Raw genomic sequence first — 11,457 nt, forward strand, 5'->3', positions numbered from 1 at the left:
ACCTGCCCTGTGGGGCTGATGTACAGATGAAATGAGCTCACACTGTTATCTGGTCGGTACTCAAAGGGAGACATCACAGTCAGAAGACCTCAGTTCTGGTCCCCACTCTGCTGTCACTCAGTATGTAATACTAGGCAAATAACTTCCCTTCTCCAGGCCCGTTTTCCCATCTGCAAAGTAGGGGTGGGTGGGTAACTAGCAGCTGTCCCCAGGCCCCAACTTTGCCACGACTGCTCTATTACTTTAGGTAATAGGTCGAACATTCTTTGCAAACTGTAAAGCGCTGTGCCGCCTCCTCCCCCACTTTCCTCCCGTGTTTGTCCTCTAGCCCCACTCCCTGCCTTCCTCAGCACTGGTGGTGGGGTTCCTGGGAGCTCAGGCCCCTGCCCTGCACTGAGTCTTCTTCCCTGCTCTCCCAGGGACCTACAAGTTGCAGAAGACAGAGCTACGGAAGGAGGGCTTTGACCCGGCTATTGTGAAAGACCCGCTGTTCTATCTAGATGCCCGGAAGGGCCGCTACGTCCCGTTGGACCAAGAGGCCTACAGCCGCATCCAGGCAGGCGAGGAGAAGCTGTGATTCCCCCCATCCCTCTGAGGGCCGGTGGATGCTGGATCCGGAGCCCCAGGTTCCGCCCCAGAGGGGTCCTGGACAAGGCCAGACCAAAGCAAGCGGGGCCTGGCACCTCCATCCTGAGGTGCTGCCCCCTCCATCCAAAACTGCCAAGTGACTCACTGCCTCCCCAACCTTTCCAGAGGCTTTCTGTGAAAGTCTCATGTCCAAGTTAACGTCTTCTGGGCAGGGCAGGCCCTCTGATTCCCAGGCTGAGACTGACGGGTCTTCTCAGGATGATGTCTTGGGTCAGGGTAGGGAGAGGACAAGGGGTCACCAAGCCCTTCCTAGAAAGCAGGGAGCTTATAAATGGAACCAGGGTAGAAGTCCCCAGACTCAGGAAGTCAACAGAGTGGTCAGGGACAGTGGTCACATCCATCCGGTGGCCAAAGAGAATTATAGCCCCAGAGCGGCCCAAGTTCACTGGGCTCCACCCCCACCTCCAGGAGGGGAGGAGAGGACTGGACATCTATAGGTGGCCCCTGATGCCCATCTATAGTAGGAGGTCAGGACCACGCTCCTGGTCTCTCCCCACTCCCCATCCTCCTCCCTAGATGGCTGCCTGGCTGTCCCTCAGGCATAGCCTTTCAGTCCTTACGGGTCTATGTCACCTCCATGTCAGTCTTGGCCTGGCTATGAGAGAAGGAGGAATGGGGGAGGGGGCTCAGGGGCCAATAAATTCTGCCTTGAGTCCTCCTAGCCTGTGTGCAAGCCACCCAAGCCCACCCTGACCCCAGAGCCCTGCAGCCCCCCTGCGGCCTACTCGATCCCCCACGCCAGCCCCCTGGCCCATTCACCCACCTCATCTGTTCATTCACCCATCTAACCTGAGGGTGCGGCAGGTGAGATGCCACAGCCCATGTCTCCAGTGTGCTGGTTCTGCTAGGGCAGTGCCCATGTCAGTCTGGCAAGACATTTCACAGTGTGGGCTTGAAAGTCCAAACCAGCTCTGTCACTCTAAGTGTGTGGCCTTGGGGAAATGACTCAGTCTCCTCACCTGTGAAATGGATTCATCGGTTAAGAGGATTCAGAAGCTAAAAGTGCCGTCACGAGTAAGGGGCTTGAGAGGAAATTCACCTCAGGCAGGACTCTGACTCTGCCTGAGGTGCATTTTCCCAGTTGTTTAGGGGCGGGAAAGATATGCAGGGGTGGTGGCTGCTGTGAGAGCCAAAGCAAGGCTGCCCGGCAGCCTGGACAGAGGCCAGGGAAGCTTCCTGGAACAGTCAACACAGCTGCCCTACCAGCAGTGCCAGTGGAGAGCCAGCTGTCTCCTAGGCCCCGATGGAGGAGTCACACCCAGGCTGGAAACTCACTGCCCAAGGGGAGGGGGTTCCAGTACAGCCCAGGGCGGTGGGCAGTGCAAGCCCCTGGGCCTTTATCTCCACTATGGGCTTTCTAAGGAAAGAACCAGAACTTGGAGGTTTTCAGTTACATGGCCAACATCTCGCAGGAAGTAGAGGGGGCTGGAATGGAGCCCATGCCCTTCCTGCCACACCACCCTGCCTCCTGATGCAGAAGGCGAGGGAAGCCAGAAAGCCTCCATTCCACGCATGCCTGCAGAGCTGCCTCGGCCACGCCCCAGGCCAGCAGCTGACAGTGCAGGCGGAGGGTGGCCAGGCTGAAAGCTGGGGTGCCTCCTGGGGGAGTGCACTTGGCAAGACAGAGGAATCCATTGCCTGTCTTGGGAGAATTTGAGATGCAGAGGCCGAACTGGAGTAGGGGGCCTTGCGCAGCGATGCTGAGTGGTCATGTGGCAGGTATAGCTGCCGTGCCTGAGTGTGATCAGCAGAGGGCGTGTGGAGCTTGGAGAATCCACTCCTGGCCGAGGAAAGCATGGAGAGGCTGATTCCCACCTCACCCGTGAGCAGGTCCCCAACTTAGAGGACCCTGTGACAGGCTTCCGAGGGCCTTTGGTTGGGTTTCCGAGGGCCTGGACTTGGTTGGCAGTGCGGCTTTGTGTCTTTAACCCTCAGTAGTGAGTTCTCCACAATGAGAAGAAGGAGCTTCCAGAGTGAGGCATTCCTTCCTCCAGGTTGAACATAGTCACCTGAAGGCAGTATGCAGTGGTGGTGAAGAGCTCTGGCTCTGGAGTCGGACAGGCCTGCATCCAGATCCCAGCTCTACCACTTGCCAGGCTAAGCCTCAGTTTCCTCTCCTGTAAATGGATGTCAGGGAATCCCTATCTTGGGATAGTTGTGAAAATTCAATGAGATCATGCACGAAAATCTCAGCACTGGACCTGGTGCTGGTGTCTGCTCAATGCGTGGTAATTAAAAGAGAAAAGGGTGATATATTTAGATGTTAAAACCCCACTTAGACTAGGCTAAGTTTCCCACTTCTGCCCTGGACCCCACTGCAGCCCCTCCATGATGGACAGGGACTGGTGAGCCTGTGACCCCTTCAGCTCTCGGGTCTGCATCTGATCATACCTCAGCCATGGCCATGTGAGTCGTCTCCATGCATGCAGCAGGTGCTTAATACATGCTTGTGAAGTTAACTGACAAAAATAGCTACTGTTTCTCAGACATTTCCTGACATTTATATAGTGCCCCCACAGTTTACAGAGCACCCTGTAAGTTCATCTATGGAGCAAAATCTTTTTTTGTTTGTTTTTTTTTTGAGACAGAGTTTCGCTCTTGTTGCCCAGGCTGGAGTGCAGTGGCACCACCTCGGCTCACCGAAACCTCCGTCTCCTGGTTTGAAGCGATTCTCCTGCCTCAGCCTCCCAAGTAGCTGGGATTACAGGCATGCGCCACCACGCTTGGCTAATTTTGTATTTTTAGTAGAGACGGGGTTTTTCCATGTTGGTCAGACTGGTCTCCAACTCCCGACCTCAGGTTATCCACCCACCTCGGCCTCCCAGAGTGCTGAGATTACAGGTGTGAGCCACCCCGCCTGGCCCTATGGAGCAAATTCTAAAGTGCAGGGAGGGCAGGGAACTGCCAGATGAGCAAGATAGAGACCTGGGTCCCAGATCTGCCCTCAGGGAGCCACCGTCTTCAGAGAGGGGGATGGTGGGTAAAGAAGCAAAGGCTGTGTGCTTAGCTGCACCTAATCCAGCACCCAAGCTGGGCGTATCTTGGTCAGGGAGGGCTTTCAAGGAAGATTGTTCGAGATGGAGGGAGCAACCATGTATGCAGAGGTCTGAAAGTCCAGGGCCAATTAAAGAAGGGCAGGCAGGCCGGGCGCAGTGGCTCACACCTATATCCCAGCACCTTGGGAGGCCCAGGCGGGCAGATCACTTGAGGTCAGGAGTTGAGGACCAGCCTGGCCAACATGGTGAAAACCCATCTCTGTTAAAAACAAAAATTAGGCAGGGTGCAGTGGCTCACGCCTGTAATCGCAGCACTTTGGGAGGCTGAGGCGGGCAGATCACAAGGTCAGGAGATCAAGACCGTCCTGGCTAACACGGTGAAACCCCATCTCTACTAAAAATACAAAAAATTGGCCGGGCGCGGTGGCTCAAGCCTGTAATCCCAGCACTTTGGGAGGCCGAGGTGGGCGGATCACAAGGTCAGGAGATCGAGACCACAGTGAAACCCCGTCTCTACTAAAAATACAAAAAATTAGCCGGGCGCGGTGGCGGGCGCTTGTAGTCCCAGCTACTCAGGAGGCTGAGGCAGGAGAATGGCGTGAACCCAGGAGGCGGAGCTTGCAGTGAGCCGAGATCGCGCCACTGCACTCCAGCCTGGGCAACAGCGTGAGACTCCGTCTCAAAAAAAAAAAAAATACAAAAAATTAGCCGGGCATGGTGGTGGGCGCCTGTAGTCCCAGCTACTCGGGAGGCTGAGGCAGGAGGATGGTACGAACCCGGGATGTGGAGCTTGCGGTGAGCCGAGATCACGCCACTGCACTCCAGCCTGGGTAACAGAGTTAGACTCCATCTCAAAAAAAAAAAAAAAAAAAAAAAAAATTAGCCTGGCATGGTGGTGGGCGCCTGTAACCCTAGCTACTTGGGAGGCTGAGGCAGGAGAATCGCTTGAAACCTGGAAGGCAGAGGTTACAGTGAGCTGAGCGCTCACGTCACTGCACTCCAGCCTGGGAGACAGAGCGAGACTCTGTCTCAAATAAATAAATACGTAAGTAAGGGCAGGCAGCGAGGCTGCAGGGTTGGGGAGAGGGGTTAGAGTTGTTAGAATCCTTTGTGGGCTCTTCTATTTGCACGCCTCCAGAGAGGAGCAAGCTTTGTTTGCAGGTCCGAGTATCAAGTCAAACCCCCTTCCTTAGGTTCCCATTAATGGCCACAATGTATGGCGCACTTCTATGTGCCAGGCCCTGTGCAAAGCGCTTTAGGTGCATGATTTCATTAAATCCTCCTATTCAAAGCAGGTACCTTTTTTTTTTTTTTTTTTTTTTTTTAAATCCTCCAAAGTAGGTACTATCTTGTGTGTGTGTGTGTGTGTGTGTTTTTTTTTTTTTTTTTTTTCCTTGAGATAGAGTTTTGCTCTTGTTGCCTAGGCTGGAGTACAGTGGCCCAATCTCAGTTCACTGCAATCTGCACCTCCAGGTTCAAACCATTCTCCTGTCTCAGACTCAGCACCCGCCACCACGCCTGGCTAATTCTGTATTTTTAGTAGAGACAGGGGTTCACCATGTTGGTCAGGCTGGCCTCGAACTCCTGACCTCAAGTGATTCACCCGCCTCGGCCTCCGAAAGTGCTGGGATTACAGGCGTGAGCCACCGCACCCGGCCCAAAGCAGGTACATTTTTATCCCCATTTCACAGATGAGGAATCTGAGGCTCAGAGAGGCAAAGTCTCTCCAAAGACCACAGAGCTTGTGAATGGCAGAGCTGGGAGGAAAGTCCCCTTCCCTGAGCCTCAGTGTTCCCATCTGCAAATTCTCTCCTCCTCCAGGAGAGGCTGGAAGGGGCTAGCCTCGCGCGCTCCCGGAGGTCCAGCCGCCCTCGGGACAGGCAAGTGGCTACCCAGGCCACTGCGTGGTGTATCACTTTCAGTTCCTGGGAAGAAGGTTAAATACCTCCGAGGGGCCCATTGAGGCTGTGGCAGCAAAGGAGGGGGTGACCGAGTGACTTTCAAAGGGGCCTGAAATGCGTAGCCAGCCCCTCCCCCCGAGGAGGGGGCCCTGCTTCCTCCTGGTCTAATGATATTCTGGGCTCAGCCCTCGTCTTTGGCGGCAGTTTAACCCGAGCCGGGGCGGATTTCTTTCTCACTGATCTCAGCTTGACACCCAATTAGCACAAGAATGGGAGGAGGAAGCCTGCGAGAGGCGCCTCCCAGCCTCCCGGGGCGCGCGAGGGGAGCAGGCGGGAAGACAAAGGACAGCAGGCAGGGGGGCACCCGCGCCCTCGCCTCCCCCACCTACCCCGCCATTGTCTCCCTACGAGCTTCAGAGAGGACGGAGGCCTACGCCCGGGCTGGCCGGCCTGCTGGAGGGAACAGGGAATGGGGCCCAAGCCCCTGTTTTGTGTGGACCCAAAGGGAAAGCATTTGGGTGAGGCTAGTGAGGTCAGTGCATAGGGGCAGGGATCCCGACGGTACAAAAGCCTGGGGCTGAGGCCTTACGGGTGCTCAGGCAAGCCACCGGTTCGGAGTCTTGGTGCTCTAGTCTTGGTGCTCTCATCTGAAAAGGGGATCGTGAAGAGTCCCTGTGAGGAGGCAATTAGGGGGTGCTTGCAATGCACCTGGCAGGTGCAAAGTGGGCGTGCAATAAATACTCTGAAAGATTATGGGTGTTACGATAATATTGTTACTAACTAAAGGGTGGAGTGGAGTAGGCTTGGGTCAGAAGGAAGGACTTTTATCAGTGACAGCTGGGCATCCAGAGTGGGCTGGCTTACCCAAAGAGCTCACCAATCTCTGGACTCTGCCAGGAGAAGCTGGAGGACCACCTGGGAGATTCTAGTAGGGAGGGAGTGTCTTTGGCCCTGCACATAGACTCGCAACACCTCCTTTAGACTTGGGCTTCCATGTGACTTCCTGTGGGAAGCCTTCCGGGACCCCAGGACTAGGTTGGGGACCTCCTCTGGTTCCCACAGGCCCCGTGTTCTCCCTCCATAGCATGGATTGCTCTGTGTCTTTTGTGGTTCCCTCTATGTGGTCTCCTTAAATATCAGCCCCAGGAGGCAAGGAGACCCATAGGTTTTGGGGTTTGTTTTGTTTTGTTTTGTTTTGTTTTGAGACGGAGTCTCGCTCTGCCGCCCAGGTTGGAGTACAGTGGCCGGATCTCAGCTCACTGCAAGCTCCGCCTCCCAGGTTTACACCATTCTCCTGCCTCAGTCTCCCGAGTAGCTGGGACTACAGGCGCCCACCACCTCGCCCGGCTAGTTTTTTGTATTTTTAGTAGAGACGAGGTTTCACCGTGTTAACCAGGATGGTCTCGATCTCCTGACCTCGTGATTCGCCCGTCTCGGACTCCCAAAGTGCTGGGATTACAGGCTTGAGCCACCGCGCCCGGCCGTTTTGTTTTGTTTTGAGATGGAGCCTGGCTCTGTCGCCCAGGCTGGAGTGCAGTGGCACAATCTCGGCTCACTGCAACCTCCCCTTCCAGGGTTCAAGCGATTCTCCTGCCTCAGCCTCCTAAGTAGCTGGGATTACAGGTGTGCTCCACCACGCCTGGCTAATTTTGTATTTTTAGTAGCGATGGGGTTTTGCCATGTCCAGGCTGGTCTCGAACTCCTGACCTAAAGTAATCCACCTGCCTCTGCCTCCCAAAGTGCTGGGATTACAGGCGTAAGCCACCACACCTGGCCTACCAACAGGTTTTGTTCATCATTGTTCCCAGCAGCAACACTGGCCCTGGTGTGTAATAGGTTCTCAGTGAAGGTTTGTCCGGTGGATGAAGCTCTTCAGATGCTCCCAAGTGCTCCATTCCAGCTCTGGGAGGCAGCTTCCAGGTCAGAGGACACTGAGGTGGGTTGGAATCAGAGGCTGTAAAGAGCTCTGCATGCCTTCTAGGTAGGTCCTTAGCTTGTTGGCAAAGGGAAGCCATTAAGTGACTGATATCACTCATTCATTTACTCATTCAGCAAGCTCTTGGCAAACTCCTATAGAGTACAGAGTTCCGCACTACCTGCTGTAATCAAAGATGAATCAGGAAAAGTCTCTGCCCAGAAGGAGCTTAGATTCCAGTAGCAGAATCTTAGAATATGTTTGCAGAGAAGACCTTAGGAGATCATTTGGTTCCAAACCTCTTCACAGAATAGGGAAACTGAGTTCCACAGAGGGGTGGGTCACATGGCATGGTGAGGGTGAAGCCTTTCTGTGTACCACAGGACTCCTCTGCTTTCCGAGGACCAGGGCAGTGTCTCATTTGTCCTTGTTTTATAGGAACAGGGCGTGGCACATTGAAGGGGCTCAAAGCTGTCCATGGAGTTGATGTGTACAATGAAGCCAAGGCCAGAGGAGGTGGGAGGCAGGCGCAGGCCAGAGAGGAAGCAGGTGCAGGTGAGGTGATGAGCTGGGGGGTTGGGGAGGCATGCCAGATTAGAAGAGAGACTCAGCCAGGCACAGTGGATCATGCCTGTAATCCCAGCACTTTGGGAGGCTGCGGTGGGCAGATCAGGAGGTCAGAAGATCGAGACCATCCTGGCTAACACAGTGAAACCCCATCTCTACTAAAAATACAAAAAATTAGCTGGGTGTGGTGGCGGGCGCCTATAGTCCCAGCTATTCAGGAGGCTGAGGCAAGAGAATGGTGTGAACCTGGGAGGCAAAGCTTGCAGTGAGCTGAGATCGCACCACTGCACTCCAGCCTGGGGGACAGAGTGAGACTCTGTCTCAAAAAAAAGGGAGACTCATCCAAATTTGGTGACTGTTTCGATATGAGAGAGGGAAAATTAGGATAATTTGGGTGTTTACTTGGGTGTTTTGGTGGGTGGTAGTGGTATTCCTGAGATGGGGAACACAGAGAGAACCTGTTTTGTTTTGTTTTGAGATGGAGTCTAGCTCTCTTGTTGCGCCACTGCACTCCAGCCTCCCAGGTTGAAGCAGTTCTGCTTCAGCCTCCCAAGTAGCTGGGATTACAGGTGTGCACCACCACGTCCGACTAATTTTTGTATTTTTAGTAGAGATGGGTTTCACCATATTGGCCAGGTTGGTCTTGAACTCCTGACCTCAGGTGATCCACCTGCCTTGGCCTCCCAAAGTGCTGGGATTACCAGCGTGAGCCACTGCGCCCGGCTGAGAGAACCTGTTTTAGGAAAGAGGCACTGTGCCAAGAACGTATTCAGTCCTCACTACAACCCTATGGGGTTGGGATGTTATTATTCCCATTTTAAAAATGTGGAAACTGAGGTGCAGAGCTGTTAAGGGACTTGCCCAAAGACACAGCTAGAAAGTAGTAGGACCTAGATATATTAATTTTTAATTTTAATTTTTATTTGAGACAGTCTCACTCTGTCACCCAGAGCTGGAGTGCAGAGGTGTAATCTCAGCTCACTGCAACCTCCGCCTCCCAGGTTCAAGCAATTCTTGTGCCTCAGCCTCCCGAGTAGCTGGGACTACAGGTGTGCGCTACCATGCCTGGCTAATTTTTATATTTCTGGTGGAGATGGGGTTTCATCATGCTGCCCTGGCTGGTTTTGAACTCCTGGCCTCAAGCAATCCATCCACCTTGGCCTCCCAAAGTGCTGGGATTATAGGCGTGAGCCACTGTGCCTGGCCAGGACCTGGATAGAAAGCTGGTAGTTGCACTCCTAGATCTTTACAAAAAAAAAATTTTTTTAATTAAAAATTATTTGGCCAGGCCAGGCTAAGGAAGGGATTTATTAGTGCCTGTGGTCTCAGCTACGCCAGAGTCTGAGGCAGGAGGATCCCTTGAGTCCAGGAGTTCAAGATTACAGTGAGCTGTGATCATGCCATTGCACTCCAGAGTCTCACTCTGTCACCCAGGCCGAGTGCAATAGCATGATCAAGGCTCACCGCAGCCTTGACCTCCAGGCTCAGGTGATCCTCCCCTTAGCCTCCTGAGTAGCTGGGACAGGCACACTCCACCATGCCTGGCTTATTTTTTAAGAAACATTTATAGACATAGGGTCTTGCTGTGTTGCCCAGGCTGGTCTCAAACTCCTAGCCTGAAGCAGTCCTCTTGCCTTGGCCTCCCAAAGCATTGGGATTACAGGTGTGAGTCACCACACCCATCCCACCTGAACTCCTAGATCTTAACTGTTACATCATTCTGCCCTTAACCACTAGGCTACACCATCACCCTCTACCAATGCTGAGTTCAGTTTTGGAAGTGTTGGTGTTTAGATACCCACAGGACATCTATTTCATTCCATTTCTTTTTTTTTTTAAGAGTCTCTCTCTGTCGCCCAGGCTGGAGTGCAGTGGCACGATCTCGGCTCACTGCAACCTCTGCTGCTTCCTGGGTTTGAGGGATTCTCCTGCCTCCGCCTCCGGAGTAGCTGGGATTACAGGAGACTGCCACCGCGCCCGGCCAATTTTTGTATTTTTAGTAGAGACAAAGTTTCACCATGTTGGCTAGGCTGGTCTGGAACTCCTGACCTCGTGATCCGCCCGTCTCAGCCTCTCAAAGTGTTAGCATTACAGGCATGAGCCACCGTGCCTGGCCAACTTCATTCCATTTCTGCCCTGGGCTTTTTTTTTTTTTTTTTTTTTTTTTTTTTTTTTGTGAGACAGTCTCACTCTGTCACCAGGCTGGAGTGCAGTGGCTCGATGTCAGCTCACTGCAACCTTCACCTCCCGGGTTCAAGGAATTCTTCTGCCTCAGCCTCCCGAGTAGCTGGGATTACAGGTACGCGCCACCACATCCAGCTAATTTTTGAATTTTTTTAGTAAAGACAGGGTTTCACCACGTTGACCAGGATGGTCTTGATCTCTTGACCTCGTGATCCCCCCGCTTCAGCCTCCCAAAGTGCTGGGATTACAGGTCTGAGCTACCGCACCCGGCCTGCCCTGGGCTTTTGCAACTGGGCTCGTCTCTTTCCTTATTCCCCTCAAATCATCCTCCACATTGCAGCCAGAAATGATGTTTTAAAACACAATTCTAAAATGCCACTGTCTCCCAAAACCCTTCAGTAGGCTTCCACTGCTCCTAGAGACTGAAATGTTTACCTGCTTACAAGGCAGGGGTTGGCCCCTGCCCACCTTTGCAGTTCCATCTCTAGATGGATGAAAGGCTCCCTAACTTCCACTTTCCTCTCCGTTCCAGCATGTTCTCACTCAGAGCCTCTGGGCCTTTTGTCCTCCTCACTGGAATGCTCCTAGAGGTTTCTCTCCCCTCACAGCCACCTGGTTTACTCAGGCTTTAGAGCTCAGCAAGTCCAGTCTACTCCGTTTTCCTTTTGAAGTTCCTGTAACTTCGGTTCCTTTTTTGAGGTTGTACATGTCTTAGTATTAGCATGCTTATTTGGTTACAGTTAGTCTCCCCGCTAGACTGTGAGTGCCTTAAAGGCAGGAACCTTGCCCATCTCCTTTACCACTAGCACCCATCAAAATGCCTGGCACAGGGAGGCAATGAACAGCTGTTGAACGAGTGATATCCAAATCGACAGCAAAGGAAGCGGCTGGATAGCGAGTCGTCCGCTCAGGAGAGATTCTGGGTCGGAAATAAAGATCTGGGAGTCACTTATAATTCAAACCAGAAGAGCGGATGGGCTCGCCCAAGCGGTGTGTAGACTGAAGAGATTCTAACTCATGCAAGATAAGCAATTACGTGGCTCACAGTCACGTCGCAAAGATGCTGGGGGCTCTCCTCCGCCTGCTTGTGGTCCCGTACAAGGCGCTTCCCACCCTGGGTCTCTGAGCCCAGTCGGTGAAAGACGGAGGCAGATCGATTCACAGCCCCAACAGCGCCGAGGACCTTCCCCCGCCACCCCTTCCCCGAGTCCGCCACCCCTTTCCCTCCCCTCCCCTCGGTGACTTC

General features: G+C 53.5%; 1 protein-coding gene and 1 long non-coding RNA gene across 6 annotated transcripts in view; one reads left to right on the plus strand and one right to left on the minus strand.

Moving 5' to 3' along the window:
* The window catches only part of LOC105463981 (solute carrier family 27 member 4), a 20,284-nt gene extending 18,975 nt beyond the window's left edge, over positions 1-1,309 (plus strand). For all 4 annotated transcript variants that reach the window (XM_011711534.3, XM_011711533.3, XM_011711532.3 and 1 more), the window contains one exon: positions 420-1,309. In XM_011711534.3, coding sequence (XP_011709836.2) covers positions 420-577 — 158 coding nt within the window. In that variant the 3' untranslated portion in view covers positions 578-1,309. The remainder of the gene's footprint in view (positions 1-419) is intronic.
* LOC112423503 (uncharacterized) overlaps positions 1-11,411 on the minus strand; it is a 13,059-nt gene extending 1,648 nt beyond the window's left edge. Inside the window, exons 1-2 of one of the 2 annotated variants that reach the window (XR_011612881.1) lie at positions 6,135-11,411; positions 1,438-1,607 (exon numbers count right to left, since the gene is read on the minus strand). This is a non-coding gene — a long non-coding RNA (uncharacterized lncRNA). Of the gene's footprint in view, positions 1-1,411; positions 1,608-6,134 lie in introns of both variants that reach the window. The other variant, XR_011612882.1, reaches the window with a different exon arrangement.
* Positions 11,412-11,457: the final 46 nt, after the last annotated feature.

This window comes from Macaca nemestrina, chromosome 14 (assembly GCF_043159975.1).
Source record: "Macaca nemestrina isolate mMacNem1 chromosome 14, mMacNem.hap1, whole genome shotgun sequence".
Taxonomy (NCBI): Eukaryota; Metazoa; Chordata; class Mammalia; order Primates; family Cercopithecidae; genus Macaca; species Macaca nemestrina.